The sequence below is a fragment of the Myxocyprinus asiaticus genome, chromosome 20 (genome assembly GCF_019703515.2).
Source record: "Myxocyprinus asiaticus isolate MX2 ecotype Aquarium Trade chromosome 20, UBuf_Myxa_2, whole genome shotgun sequence".
Classification (NCBI taxonomy): domain Eukaryota; kingdom Metazoa; phylum Chordata; class Actinopteri; order Cypriniformes; family Catostomidae; genus Myxocyprinus; species Myxocyprinus asiaticus.
Genome location: NC_059363.1, coordinates 6,944,324 through 6,960,416, shown reverse-complemented (window position 1 = coordinate 6,960,416; position 16,093 = coordinate 6,944,324). Strand labels below are relative to the sequence as shown.

The following is a 16,093-nucleotide window of genomic DNA, read 5'->3' as shown; positions in this document are numbered from 1 at the left end:
CCCTGCTGGGTCTCAGCCTGTTTGTGGATGAACACATCTCTTGAAGGACTTCGCTGAGCAGTTAGAAGACGTGGCTGCCATTGTACGTCGAAAGAGAGAAAAGTCTGGAATTTGGTCCTGACAATTCTCAAATTTGGTCCTGACAATTCTCAAATTAATAATTCTTTATAAGAAGAATTAGAGGCCTATGAGCCTTTCACTTGTTGATTACATGGTGACATTGAAATAATTTAAAGTAGGACAAAATACTTGGATTCCAAAGTGACTTACTGGAACTTCACTTACTTTTTTTATTCATTATCAAAATGTCTCATTCAACTCTTAAATATATACTTTCATCCAAGCACATTGTTTGATATGTTCTTTATTTAGTTTGAAACAAACCAGAACAACAGCAGGCAATAAGTTCATCTAGCAGACCAGTCATTACAGTAAACAGCATTGTATCATTCTGTAATCTTTTAGAAAATAAACTAAGATTCCAACCTTTCAAGTAGGCTTCACAACTATTTTAATATATTATTACAAAAAGATATTTTTTTTTTTACTACATTTGACTGTGGATGTACTTTACAGATGTTTTTAGAGATGTCTGTCAACTGTATAAGTATTTCTTTTTGTGATAAATATAATAGGTGAAAAAAATTCAAATGAACATTTCAAACTCTCAAATCGAAACAGGAAATGATGTGTGTGTTCAAAAGGAAGGATCTCATAGGGTTTGTGCCTCACTCTTGGTGCAAATTTCTCAGCCATTTGAGCAGAGTGCATGCTTGTAAAACCAGCCCAGTCTACTATGTGCAAGCCAGGACACTACACTGGAAAACACTGCAAGTTAGCTGAGGAAGCTCCAGATAACAACAGATTTCTCTACATTCAAGCAAGCAAATGAATAAGTGCTTCAGAAGACAGATGTTTGAGCCAGGCCAGTTGAACCCCTTTAATCTTACTTAGAGGACAGAGAACTGGATGCCGTGTTTGTTGAGGCGGTCGACGAGGGTGGTTTTGGCGAACGTTGCTCCTGGTGTGTACACACCGCCCCTGTGGAGAGCCACGGCAGATAAAACAAAGTTAGGTGTGCACAGCATAGTTGGATGTGAGACCTGATCGTAACAGCTTTCATGCATACAACGTTTGCGATACGTTTTATTTAATCTTTCCATTTAGAAGTAGCGTGAACATGACCCACTGTCAAAATGGCAGCAAATCAGCTCTTTCAATGTTTTTGCTAACATTACCGGTAAGTTCTGTATTGATGCTATGTGTAAACAATGCTGTAACACTAATGGTTTAAGCATGTTAGGATGCTCTTGTATAAAAAAATCTAAGTTTTAACTGTATTTTTGTTTAAGAATGGAAGCAATACACAATGTATCTGTCAATTATATGAATAACAGATGGTGGTACCATAACCAGAAAAGCCAATCTAGCAATTATAGAACTATTTAATGGGCTTCATGTGTGAAAGTGGCTAATTGTAAAGGGGACAAAAACCTGCTTATTTTGGATTAGTTTTAGCTTTTGAGGTTCATTAGTGGACAACAGAGATGACAGTGGCTGGATAAATCAACAAAACTCACGTTTTAGGAAGGGAATCAGATTCATTCAGCATGGTAATGGCTGCTTGAACCATAGCAATTGGGGTAGCGACATATCCAGCCTCTGAACAGCAGACACAAGAGAATAGTGAAACACATGCAAACACCTTTATTATTGTATTTATGGAGAGTCCTGTCTGCTTTCCTTTAAGCAGATATTAATTGTGGAATTACATTAACATATGACACAGGTGGACATTGTACCTGGTCCTTGGACTAGAGTCCGGATCTTAGCGTTAGGTTTGCCCTCGGTGGGGTCCTGACCTTTAGTGTAACCCTCTCCAAAAAAGGCAAAGCGGAAAGAAGAACCCTCCATCTGCAGATATGAGGAAAATAACCGACAGCATGACTTGACAGTGATCCTAAATGATTTATAATAGTCTAAGGACCTAATTTATAATCTAGAAGATGATATGGGGTATAATACCTGCTTTCTAGTTGGACCCTCTTTGGAAAAGAAGCCGAAAGAGAAAAACTCTGGAAACTGCAGACAAAGTAAATTCACATTTTATGAGATTACACAAGATCAACAAGCTACAGTGTATTTATCAAATTGTACAGTATGTCTTCCAGGGGTACCACCATTTTTAACCAATAATGTTCTATGAATTTTCTTGTCATTTGCGATAGTTGGATATTAATTTTTTTAAATAATTTAAAACCACCTTGCTAATTAATATTTTAGACACATTTGTGATCTGTTTCCAACAAATTGGACGTCACTATTGCTTGGACAGCACTTTTTACTCCTCATAAACTCTATTATAGAGAAGAGCAAAACCAGGAAAATATTTATTCACTATAGAAATTTCCATGACTTTTCAGGCCTAGAATACACAATCTTGGGATTGCAGCACTAAGACCATGGGAACCCTGGTCGTAGTATTTCAGTATGGCAAAATAGCTTGCACAAAATGCTATGTTTTACCTTAACAAGGAGATTTCTGCCAAAGCTGAACTTCACAAGGAACCAGAACATCAATCCAGCAAAGAGGAGTTTAAAAATGTTGGAAATGCCGCCAACACCGGCATACGCTCCATACTGAACCTGTAGAATACATTTAGAATTAGTAAACACAGTGCCACAATATCTATGAGGCCACAATAAACTAATAATCATTATGGCAGTGCAGGTAACAAAGTGTTTTTGCTCGCAATTAATTTGTTGATTAGTCTATTCATCTAGACTTCATTCTATCATCCCTGTTCACTTTTTTCCTACTGCCTCAAAAACCTGGACTGTCAACATTTTCCAGTTTACTGTTCAACTTCAGTTTTAGTCCAGTTTAACTGGTTCAACCCTAACTGACCCTTTCAATTGTACTGTCCCCCTGCCTTATTTAAAAAATGTTTTATTGGGAATTATGGGAATATTGTTGTTTACGTATGCTGACTAACCGGAGACTCCTGGAGTTCTTCATGTAAATAGCGCTGGGTTCTCTTCACCACTGATGGGTCGGCACCCATGAAGGGAATTGCATATTGCTGAACCTCATCACTAAAAAACAGTGCACCCCTGTAGAAACACAATGACAATTCCATTTCTGTCGATGGTATATGGTGTTCATCCAAAATATGTACAGTGCATCCGGAAAGTATTCACAGCGCTTCACTTTTTCCACATTTTGTTATGTTACAGCCTTATTCCAAAATGGATTAAATTCATTATTTTTCTCATAATTCTACAAACAATACCCCATAATGACAACGTGAAAGAAGTTTGTTTGAAATCTTTGCAAATGTATAAAAAAAAACAAAAACAAATCACATGTACATAAGTATTCACAGCCTTTGCTCAATACTTTGTTTAAGCACCTTTGGCACCAATTACAGCCTCAAGTCTTTCCGAGTATGATGCTACAAGCTTGGCACACCTATTTTTGGGCAGTTTCTCCCATTCTTCTTTGCAGGACCTCTCAAGCTCCATCAGGTTGGATGGGGAGCGTCGGTGTACAGCCATTTTCAGATCTCTCCAGAGATGTTCAATCGGGTTCAAGTCTTGGCTCTGGCTGGGCCACTCAAGTACATTCACAGAGTTGTCCCGGAGCCACTCCTTTGTTATCTTGGCTGTGTGCTTAGGGTCGTTGTCCTGTTGGAAGATGAACCTTCGCCCCAGTCTGAGGTCCAGAGCGCTCTGGAGCAGGTTTTCATCAAGGATTGCTGCATTCTGCATTGCTGCATTCATCTTTCCCTCGATCCTGACTAGTCTCCCAGTTCCTGCCACTGAAAAACATCCCCACAGCATGATGCTGCCACCACCATGCTTCACTGTAGAGATGGTATTGGCCAGGTGATGAGCGGTGCCTGGTTTCCTCCAGACATGACGCTTGCCATTCAGGCCAAAGAGTTCAATCTTTGTTTCTCATGGTCTGAGAGTCCTTCAGGTGCCTTTTGGCAAACTCCAGGCGGGCTGTCATGTGCCTTTTACTGAGGAGTGGCTTCCGTCTGGCCACTCTACCACACAGGCCTGATCGGTGGAGTGCTGCAGAGATGGTTGTTCTTCTGGAAGGTTCTCCTCTCTCCACAGAGAAACGCTGGAGCTCTGTCAGAGTGACGATCGGGTTCTTGGTTACCTCCCTGACTAAGGCCCTTCTCCCCCGATTGCTCAGTTTGGCCGGGCGGCCAGCTCTAGGGAGAGTCCTGGTGGTTCCAAACTTCTTCCATTTACGGATGATGGAGGCCACTGTGCTCATTGGGACCTTCAATGCTGCAAAAAATTTTCTGCACCCTTCCCCAGATCTGTGCCTCGATACAATCCTGTCTCGGAGGTCTACAGACAATTCCTTGGACTTCATGGCTTGGTTTGTGCTCTGACATGCACTCTTAACTGTGGGACCTTATATAGACAGGTGTGTGCCTTTCCGAATCATGTCCAATCAACTGAATTTACCACAGGTGGACTCCAATCAAGTTGTAGAAACATCTCAAGGATGATCAGTGGAAACAGGATGCACCTGAGCTCAATTTTGAGTGTAATGGCAAAGGCTGTGAATACTTATGTACGTGATTTTTTTGTTTTTTTGTTTTTTATTTTTAATAAATTTGCAAAGATTTCAAACAAACTTCTTTCACGTTGTCATTATGGGGTACTGTATGTAGAATTTTGAGGAAAATAATGAATTTAATCCATTTTGGAATAAGGCTGTAACATAACAAAATGTGGAAAAAGTGAAGCGCTGTGAATACTTTCCGGATGCACTGTATTAATGAAGCCATAAGCCACTGGGGCCTTTGAAGAACTTTTCAGAACATTTCAGAATTTAGTTAGTAACTTGCATTAGACATGGTGAAATACTAATTCTGCTTGCCATTTGTTGTACACACCTCCTTTTAATTTTAGCCCCCACCACAGGAAGAGGCTTGTGACCAAACTTTTTCCTGATGCTGCGTAACTTGTGGCTGTCTGCAAAGCCGTAAATAGCTGACTGCCAGGTGCCATCATGGATGCAGCCTCCCTGCAGGCACACACGAGAATGAGGGTCAGCTGAGAGTTAAACACTAAGGCTTTTGAAAAATACAGATATCAGAGTTGTTTTACAATTAAAAAATAAGTACACCGACCTCTGGCCCGGAGCTTGCAGTCAAAAAGCTCTCAATGGCTGTTAGTGTCCCTGGTAACAAATAAAATAGTCAAAGCATACCTTAGTAAAGTGCTTATATTAAAATAAAATGGGGACAGATTGCACTACTCAAAGAATCAAGACAAATTATGTTTCTGATGAACATACCTTTAAACTGGTCCCTGGTGTAAATAACACCCATGTCTGCAGGAATGGAGTCAAAACCGCAGCTTCCCACAATGTAAACCCCCTTCTCAGCAGCCTGGTCATGGTAGTTTAACTGCGTACTCTCCAGAAACTATAGTACACACACAAACACAATGACTTCTCAGTTTCTGCACAATTCATTTGAGTCCCAGTCTGTCATTAATGCTGTTATTACAAAGAATGATCAATGGTTTATTTATGGTTTTATACTGCAAGAATAGAGGGGTCAGGACAAGCACCTGTGGTTCTCCGCAGATATCGAGACAATGTGCTCCATTCTCGACACATGCCTTGACAACAGGTTCACCAAAGAATCTATACTGTTGAGAAGATATTAAAAAGACAGTAATTAGGACAATATTGCTGTATATCCAAACCAAACCATTTTAAATATATACGATAATGATAAAGAAGACCATCAACATTTTACACCAGCAGTATGGTACTAGATTTTAGAGGACGACTGATCAATGTTGGGCAAGTTACTTTAAAAATGTAATCCATTACAAATTACTTTCTCTAAAATTGTAATCAGATTACACTAAGTATTTAATTACTTTACTTAAATTACTTTCTAAAACTCTTCACAGAAAAGTTTTAGTTTTTTTCCACTCAATGAATTAAAAATAATGTCTAGATTTCCTCCTTGTTCATTGTCGCACTCAAGTCATACATTCAGCACTACACGTTTCTACCTTACAATAACTATGTTTCCATCAACAGTTTTTTTTCCTTCGCATTTTAGGATATCACATAAATCTACTGGATGGAACACCAAGATGCGAATAAAATCTATTTTTTTATTAGATAAGAAGAAATGCACAAACTATGATGGAAACACATTTACAGAATAAATTCCTATTGAATTTAACAGGAATACAAGATGCGCATCAAAAAAATCATGTGACTGAATAATTCATTCATAACTGGACGAACCAGCGGACCAATCATCGCAACTGAATTGTTGCCCTGGTCATTCTGAAATACCGGTGTCCTAAAAATCCAAAGCCTGCATAGAGTTTGCAGAGTAAATAAGTTAAACACAAACTTGCACTTTTTCCAGAAGAGCAGGTTTATTGATACATTTAAAGAATATCTTATAGATCCACACAGCAAAGTCATGATGGAGGAACACATACACACATAGTGCTCCCAAAACTGTGTGACGCGCTGTCATTTCCATTCCAGTCCATAACGAGTTATTAAAGTGTTTTGTCTGCGTGTCCTAATCCGCAAGTATTTTATTAATAAAAGAGTCACACAGTCACTACAATTTCCCCGGAAGTGACAATTTTGTTCTTCTGAAAACAAGAGATGGAAATGCGGCTTTATCCGCACACTGTTTTTGCGATATTCCGATTTTTCGCATAAATTAAATACGCAACTTGGATGGAAACATAGCTAATGACTCATTAGTGACTCTTCAGCTGTCACAAAAACGCAAACAGACATACTGTACATATGAACATAATTCACTGTGACAAGGAGGAGGGCGGGGCCGGGCCGTGACTATGCATGCCCGGCCCCCAATCTGGCTAATCAGCCGAGGAGAGGGATAAGTGCAACGAGATGTGGCAGTTCGGGAGAGAGAGAGCTACAGGCAGCTGCCCTGTATGCGTTTACGTTTGTGTGTCTTTGTGTTCAAGTTTATTAAAAACCTTATTTTGATGCTTCGTCCGGTTCGCAGACACGCCGTCGCCTGGGTAGCTGCCTGTAGCGCTCTCTCTCCCGAACTGCCGCATCTCGTTGCACTTATCCCTCTCCTCAGCTGATTAGCCAGACTGGGGACCGGGCGTGTGTAGTCATGGCCCGGCCCCGCCCTCCTCCTTGTCACATTCATGTTTTAAATGTATTCAACATAAATATTTTTAGAAATGTGTAACCAAATGTACCTAAAAGTAATTGACTTCTGACTTTTAGACTTTTGAGTAATTGAATTTAAAGTCAATAACTCGAATCTGATAACACAAATGTAAAATGTAATAAATTACACTACTTTTGAATAAATATTATTAGATTACAGTAACGTTTTACTTTGTAATTAGATTACACCCAAAACTGCGACAGATATTTGTTTTTAAATAGCAGCTGCTATTATCTAGAGAGCAGGGGGCATATGATATATATATATATTTATATATACATACATACACACACACACACACAGATATATACGATCAGCCACAACATTAAAACCACCTGCATTATATTGTGCAGGTTCCCCTCGTGCTGCCAAAACAGCACCAACCCGCATCTCAGAATAACATTCTGAGATTATACTCTTCTCACTACAATTGAACAGAGTGGTTATCTTTAGGCTGTTGTGCGTGAAAATCCCAGGAAATCACCAGTTACAGAAATACAGTTACAGAGTATCTCTGTAACTGCTGATCTCACAGGATTTTCACACACAACAGTCTCTAGAATTTACTCTGAATGATGCCAAAAACAAAAAACATCCAGTGAGCAGCAGTTCTGTGGATGGAAATGCCTTGTTGATGAGAGAGGTCAACAGAGAATGGCCAGACTGATTCGAACTGACAAAGTCTACGGTAACTCAGTAGGGCTGCAACTAACGATTATTTTTTGATAATCGATTAATCTAACGATTACTAGAATAATCATTCCACTATTCTGCGATTATTGCAATGATTAATCATTAGCTATTAACCAATTATGCAGCTTGTGCACTGACTTAGAAGGTTGTATAAAACGTGCTTACTAACAATAAAGGACAAAATCATCTTTTAAAATACCTCTAAATGACATTCACTGAATTAAAGGGGAAATAAATATACTTTTTATTAAGTTTAATTCAGTAAAGAAATTCACAGCAAAATAATTATATTGCTATCAGGTGTTTTTGTCTTGTTTTCCATTTAAAATAGTCTAAAAATCCTTAAAACAAAGATACGTTTACTTGAGAAGCAACATATAAGCTATTTAGCCTTGCTTTAAGAGAATATATCTTAAATATAAGTGTATTTTGTATATAAGTGTATTTTTTTCACTTGGTTATATTTCTGTGCATGCAGTAAAGACAAAATATACTTATATTCAAGATCTATTCTCTAAAAGCAAGTCTAAATATCTCATATGCTGCTTCTCAGGTGAATGCATCTTTTTTTTTTTTTTTAAGGATTTTTAGATATTTTAAAATATTTGTCATTTTAATATTATATTCAACATTCTCAGATATTTTTTTTTCTTACATGATCTGCTTCCATATTATTTGAACTTTAATAAAGCTGGGGTGTAACGCCGGGGTGTTTCCTTTAAAGACGCTCGACACGCAAGTTTTGCTTCAGCGGACCGGCAGCTCCAGCTCCGCTCATTTTACAATGAGAGTCCTTCTCATGTTATGTTAAATGACATCAAATGACTATTCGACAATGAAAATTTCTGTCGACAATTTTTTTATTGTCGACGTTGTCGATAATGTTGAGATGCGGGTTGGCACTGTTTTGGCGGCACGAGGGGGACATCCACAATATTAGGCAGGTGGTTTTAATGTTGTGGTTGATCGGTGTATATATTACACAAATTATAATATAGAATACAAACTAATAAAAAAATACAACAATGAAATTTAAAGGTAGAAAATGAGATGCAAACAAAAACGAAACACTGAAATTAAAAACAAACACTCTTATACTGTATATATATATATATATATATATATATATATAAAAAACAAACACTATTATATATATATATATATATAAAAAACAAACACTATTATATATATATATATAAAAAACAAACACTATTATATATATATATATATATAAAAAACAAACACTATTATATATATATATATAAAAAACAAACACTATTATATATATATATATATATAAAAAACAAACACTATTATATATATATATATATATAAAAAACAAACACACACATATATATATATATATATATATACACACACACACACACACATACACACACACACAAATTAATAATATAATCTTATACAATAATACAAATTGTAGAAAATGAGATGCAAACAAAAATAGCTGAAATTAAACACTTATTTCATACAATTTTCACACTAAATTCACTAAAAAATATTTAATGAAAATATGCATTATCCTTTGACAAGAGGTTGAGACGATATTTCAATATATTACTTCTAGATTTATTACAATTTATATTTCAAAGGTGATGTACAACCATTACAATCCTTACTTATTTATAAATTACATTAACTGTTTTTATTAGGGCTGTCAATCGATTAAAATTTTTAATCTAATTAATTACATGATATACTGATTAATTCATCTGATTAAATGCATACATTAATATTTGCTGAGAAAGGCCCTCAAATAACAAATATAATGATTACATAATTATAAATAGTTATATTTAAATAATTATAAATATAATATTAAATATTAACATGCGCAAAGAAAATATCATTTCTGAAATGATTTAATTTTTTTAAAATGAACATTAAATAAAAGTAGTGTATCTCTTGGAGTAAAACATGTTTATTAAATTATGGTATTTATTAGCTGGAGTTTTGCTTACTGACCCCCCTGCTGAAAACAGGCTTAAATCAAGCCTTCAAGCTTAAATTGCTCAGATGGTAGGAATATTTCTTATTACGGTCCGGGGACATTACTTTTTTATGCGTTAAATCAACAGCCCTATTTTTTAAATCAAGAATGTGCAAACATGGGGTCTGGGTAGCTCAGCGAGTATTGACGCTAACTACCACCCCAGGAGCCACGAGTTCGAATCCAGGGTGTGCTGACTGACTCCAGCCAGGTCTCCTAAGCAACCAAATTGGCCCAGTTGCTAGGGAGGGTAGAGTCACATAGGGTAACCTCCTCGTGGTCGCGATTAGTGGTTCTCGCTCTCAATGGGGCGCGTGGTAAGTTGTGCGTGGATCACGGAGAGTAGCATGAGCCTCCACATGCTGTGAGTCTCTGCGGTGTCATGCACAACGAGCCAAGTGATAAGATGCGCAGATTCACGGTCTCAGAAGCGGAGGCAACTGGGACTTGTCCTCCACCACCCGGATTGAGGTGAGTAACCGTGCCACCACGAGGACCTACTAAGTAGTGGGAATTGGGCATTCCAAATTGGGAGAAAAGGGGATAATATATAAAAAAAAACAAAAAAGAATGTGCAAACATGATTATCACCTTTTACGAAAGACACTATTGCATAACCAAATCCAGCCTTTGAGTTTACCTGGTTGATAGTGTAAAGAGGGTAAACATGTAGCTGCTATGCCTTCCATTTATTTAGGGCATTTCATTTCCATAAGCTATTGATTTATAAACGGACACGTCATGACTGATTATTTTTAGTGCAGTTTCAAAAAGCTAAAAATGCTATTCTATGTCCTATAGTCAGTCACAATGCATACTTACAGGTCCCACACAGTTCAGCACAATGACCGCCTGTTTGCACATGGCAGCCAGTGAGTCCGGTTCACTGACATCTGCAATGATGATAGACACTTCTGACTGCAGCTCTGGCTTACCTGAGAACAGGCATTTTAAACACAGCAGCAGTTATGATATTGGACATGCATACATTGCAGCAATTATGCAAAGAGTGATAATGTCATATTTAATGCAAATTGTAGAGAAACTAAATTACTTATGATAATAATGTACTGCGTAGACAAAAACCAGTCCAGGGCAAGTTACAATATAATAAATAATTCTGTTTATTCGCTTAGATCAAGTCACTTTGGCCATAAAGAAGCCTGATCTGTCCTATCTTTATTCATAAGCATGCCTGCCTACATTAAATCTTGGTGAAATCTAAATAAAACTCTGAGCAGATGTTCAGTCCGATCCGATCCATTCAAAGCTACATGATTAAAGGCATTGGTGTGCACTGTAATATAATTTTCCATCAGCTGCTCAGGATTAATGGAAACATCTCTGGAGGCCGCCATGGCCAAAGACTGAGAGAGTATTGTCTAAAAAAATGCATGCGCATTCTCCAAGCAAAACAAGATAATGCAGTGTCTGTAAGGGGGTGTCTACTTGTTACGGCAGAAAGGTCTCAAGCCTACAAGAAAAGAGATTAGTAAATCAACTCAGAATTGCTAGTGATTGCCACAGTGTGGGTCAAAGTCAAGTACAGTCCAATACGGTGAGGTCCCTACAACCCTCCAGGCATTTTCACATTTTTGGCAATATATCAGTTTCATGTTTGCCAAATACATGACTTAGCACAAAGAGTCTAGAACATTCTAGACTTATTTCTAGAATTATGTAGTGATGTAAACGTCTGCAAATGTAATACATATATTTAAAGAGATCAGTGCATACACAGATCAAGGTGTAATTAGTATAAGTATCATAGTTATAGTAAGTAGTACAGTGTTTGCCAAAATACCACATTAACTACAGTTATTTTTATTACAATGACTGTGGTTACTTTGTAATAGCCCACCACTGCAAACAAACTGAATTAAACGAGAGTACAGAGAGATTTTGAAAGCTACTTACACTGTTTGAAGGAGATTTTATGGTTTAATGATGGTTTTTAACTATAACTGTAGAAACTTGCATATTGTTGGAAACTATGATTACCATAGTACATTTTTGCAACGTTATCATTGTTTTTATAAGTCAAATCAGTTCACTAAATTCAATTTATACATGCAATATTACACTGCATAAATAAATAAAAATTATATATATATATATATATATATATATATATATATATATATATATATATATATATATTTTTTTTTTTTTTTTTTTTTTTTTGCATAGATTACAGATAGACACAAAGTTATTTCCACGCACCGAGAACTCCGGCGGCCTGCTCCAGAACTTTTTCCAGTTTGGGTCTGCTCCTCCCGGCTACGGCCCATTTCAGACTCCCCTTCGGACCTTCAGATGCAGTGCGCGCCACTTCCTCCACCACAAACTGTCCCGTAAAACCCGTAGCGCCAAAGATGATGATGTGGTAGGGTCTCCCAGTTGAGGTGCTGAACGCGTCCATAGCGTTACCGTGCTGCTGGTCGTCTCGGACTGATACTGACAGAGATGTACGCAGTTCAGCGTGCAACACAACACTTGACAGATGACGCTACTTCACAAGCTTTCGGGACGCTTCCGCATTCGTTCAAGAAGTTCATCGATGCGCGTAGTTGTATGCGCAGCTTCTGATGTATTTTCAATAAACTAATGGGGGAAGATGGATGGTCAGTAAAGGATTATTTTAATAACTATTCATAGATTTTTAAAGTTTGTAAATTCAGATGATTACGCATCATCAAATTAACTTATAAACAAGGACACTTTGTGTTGAGCAAACATAAATTGCGTCGATTGTACGCATAAAATACTTTTTAATACAACCAGACGTGACGTCAATTCAACTCGTTTCTGATTGGTCAATGCGGATTGTAGGCGGGTTCAGGTTGGGGATAACAAGATTCAGAGGATTACGCTCCTATGAATTATAATGATTACAGAATGTTTTGTTAAATAAAATAACGAAACCAGTTGGTAAGAATGTGAATTTAAAAGGTTCTAGGGCTCACATTTTTAAATATGTTATATTTTTTACACTTTTACATTACTGCAATATAAATTATATTAATATATATATTATATGTAATGTATATTATTCACCCCAATTAATATTTGACTAAAGTTTAATTAAAAAAAATGTAAATTACAAATTATTCTGTTATTATTTTGATATTATTATAAAAACAACAATGTTGTTATACTATCCGACAGGCCATTTATTAATGTTTTTTTTTTATTTTTATGCTGCAACACTTACTAACTGAGGACTGCAACATTAATGCATATGCTAAATTGTGCAGAATTTTGCATGCAGATGGATAATTTGATGAATAGACACTCACCAACCACTTTATTTGGTACACATGTACACCTAATTTTTCATGCGATTATCTAATCAGCCAATCGTGTGGCAGCAGTGCAATGCATGAAATCATGCAGATAGGGGTCAGGAGCTTCAGTTAATGTTCACATCAACCATGAGAATGGGGAAAAATTTGATCTCGGTGATTTCGACCATGGCATGATTTTTGGTGCCAGACGGGCTGGTTTGAGTATTTCTGTAACTGCTGATCTCCTGGGATTTTCACGCACTGCCGCTCACTGGATGTTTTTTTGTTTTTGGCACCATTCTGAGTAAACTCTAGAGACTATTGTGCATGAAAACCAGCCCGTCTGGCACCAAAATTCATGCCACGGTCGAAATCACTGAGATAATTTTTTCCCCCATTCTCATGGTTGATGTGAACATAAACTGAAGCTCCTGACCCATATCTGAATGATTTTATGCACTACACTGCTGCCACACGATTGGCTGATTAGATAATCGCACGAATAAGTAGGTGTGCATGTGTATCTAATAAAGTTGTCGGTGAGTGTAGATTCTTAATACATAAAATACAGTTTTACAAATGTCTGCACTTGAGTCAAATAACACAAACAGATCTTAGTCCAACAATAAGATTTATTCACCAGGTATTTTTGGTCAAAAACATCTCAATGTATTTACTTTCACATTTTCTCTCAAGACAATGACTCAACAGATCTGAACTATAAAATAAGGAAATACAGCAATCTTTACATGATATGTACACAAAATTAAGAAAAAAACAAACATAAGATTACAAAGTTTCAAACTGTCTCTGTACAGTGTGTAAAAGAGAGAGCGCATGCACCAGAACATTGTGATTCTAAGACTTTCTGCATTAAATAAATACTGAAAAATCACACAATAAGACATTAATTGGTCATCTGAACCAGCCAGACAACGTGTAAAAAAAAAAAAAAAAGAAAAAAAAAAGAAGAAAAATTTTTGTTTTAAAGACTTACTGTTCTCGCCCAGTACCTTTTTGAACTTGAGCAGAGCACAGCAAAAGGACAACTATGTGTTAAATCTACACATTACAGCAGACATATGTTGACATAACCATTGAAAGACTGTGCTTCAAAATTAAAAAAGTTCTCTGAGACACACATTGGTTAGAACAAACACGATGCGCTTAAGACAATAACAAAATAAGAATAAATGTGACTTCTTTAAATCAGATTTATCGAACACAGGCGGTCATGTTATAATAACATAAAAACAAAGTCTTTAAATACCATGAAATAACTGTTAAGAAAAATAACAGGACACATGCCTGAGCTATTATATAAAATTTATGACATTCTCTTTACAGCCATGCTCATCTTAAAGGTGAAGTGTGCAATTTCTATGCCACTAACGCCACCAAATGGAACTGCAAAAATAATGACTTTCCAAACAGATTTCCCGAACACTCCCCCAAGTCTCCCATTAGCTGGACAAACAGATAACCTCGGCCCAAACTCACACCATTGTTGCATTGTCAGACTGGTTGAGATGCTCAAAAAACAGAGCAATGTTTGATAGCACCACAACGTACGAATGGCTAAATTATAGTTGTGTCTGCATATTAATTTGGGATAAGTGTTTTAACACTGAAAAAATTTCACACTTCACATTTAAAGACTTTCCATCTGCAATGACATCTCAGTATACAAATATTGCTTTCCATATTTCCATGCATGCCACTGATGAATGCTACGTCCAGGCTAAATATGGTTATATCCATTATTCTGTCTATTATTTAGTACCATGATGGCCATTGGTTATGTTCGGAATAGCATACTATTTTTCCTATTTCTGCAGTATATGCGTATTTTGCACAGAATGAAAATTTTCTGTATGCATAGAATACCCAAATAACCTATTGCATCTCCAATTGCTATAATTTTTTATGAATTTATTTTAGTTTTATTTAATTTAAATGGCATAAATTTAATTTGAACTAATTTAATTCAAAATGCAAAAAAAAAAAAAAAAAAAAATCATTTCGAATTTATAAATATTAAATACTGAATTAAATTTTCGAGGTGATAACTGGATGCCACTTACTGAAGGAAAAGTGACAGCAATGCAGGGATGTTTTACTTTGTATTGTAAAAAAATAAAAAATTGAATAAAGTGTATACTGTGCAGTATTTCGTTAAAGGTATAATAGTATTCCATTCCAAACACATCCAATCACTTTTGAATGAATAAAGACACAATTCTATCAACCAAATATTAAGATTTTAGATTTGAGACTTTAAAAACAAAGTCTCTTTGTATGAGGTTCAGTTGATGGCAGTAAACAGTGGGCTACTTGAGTCAAAAACTGGCCAAGTGGTTTCCAAAGTCTTCTGGGGGACAGACGTCCCCTTTAGGACCAGAAAGACAGGCCATAGATTATGAAGGCTTCTTCTGAGACAGCATGATCCAGCCAAGTCTTCTATATCTGGATTTTTTCTAAAGTCTCAGCATCAAATATATCATGCCATTGTTGTTGTCAGCTGAATAAATTGCCAGATCACTTCAGAGATCATGGAGGCTACTGAGAACAGCCGGTCCATCCCAAACTGCCCTTTGTGTCCTGCTATGAGCTCGGGGACAGCCAGTGTTTGAGTTCGTCCATGCCCCTCTGCATCCGGCTGATATAAAAGTCCATGTTATGGGAGAAGTCTGTGCACACGCTGGATTGGGCATCTCCAAAGGTGCAGTAGAGTGCAGTTCCGCCCAGACTGATCACCACAGTAGCCAAGCACAACAAGAGGAGGAGCAGCCATGAGTCTCCGCCTACCTCATCTGAATATCAGTAACAATACATAATTATTACAGAATTAGGATATGGTCAGTGTAAACACT

The 16,093-nt window shown here is 36.8% G+C and overlaps 2 protein-coding genes across 2 annotated transcripts in view; both read right to left on the bottom strand.

The window, feature by feature from the left end:
• Nucleotides 1–348: 348 nt before the first annotated feature.
• Nucleotides 349–12,463, bottom strand: LOC127411467 (saccharopine dehydrogenase-like oxidoreductase). The gene is made up of 12 exons (XM_051647052.1): nucleotides 12,157–12,463; nucleotides 10,756–10,868; nucleotides 5,605–5,685; nucleotides 5,327–5,456; nucleotides 5,160–5,209; nucleotides 4,923–5,053; nucleotides 2,997–3,114; nucleotides 2,527–2,646; nucleotides 2,026–2,082; nucleotides 1,803–1,914; nucleotides 1,581–1,662; nucleotides 349–1,041 (listed from the first exon to the last, which is right to left on the bottom strand). The coding sequence occupies exons 1-12, from the start codon at nucleotides 12,353–12,355 to the stop codon at nucleotides 951–953; spliced, it is 1,284 nt and encodes a 427-aa protein (XP_051503012.1). The 5' UTR covers nucleotides 12,356–12,463; the 3' UTR covers nucleotides 349–950.
• Nucleotides 12,464–13,834: 1,371 nt separating this feature from the next.
• Nucleotides 13,835–16,093, bottom strand: part of LOC127411464 (consortin-like) — a 45,485-nt gene continuing 43,226 nt past the window's right edge. The window contains exon 11 of the mRNA XM_051647048.1: nucleotides 13,835–16,033. Within this exon, the coding sequence (XP_051503008.1) occupies nucleotides 15,825–16,033 (209 nt within the window). The 3' untranslated portion in view covers nucleotides 13,835–15,824. The remainder of the gene's footprint in view (nucleotides 16,034–16,093) is intronic.

What these genes read in the sequence shown, in the direction of transcription:
- LOC127411467 (XM_051647052.1), bottom strand. Translation starts at nt 12,355, where the DNA reads ATGGACGCGTTCAGCACCTCAACTGGGAGACCCTACCACATCATCATC. An exon ending in GGGGCTAAAATTAAAAGGAG is followed by an intron (nt 3,115 to 4,922) that starts GTGTGTACAACA and finishes GTGTTTCTACAG; the next exon opens with GGGTGCACTGTTTTTTAGTG. An exon ending in AGGGTCCAACTAGAAAGCAG is followed by an intron (nt 1,915 to 2,025) that starts GTATTATACCCC and finishes TCATATCTGCAG; the next exon opens with ATGGAGGGTTCTTCTTTCCG.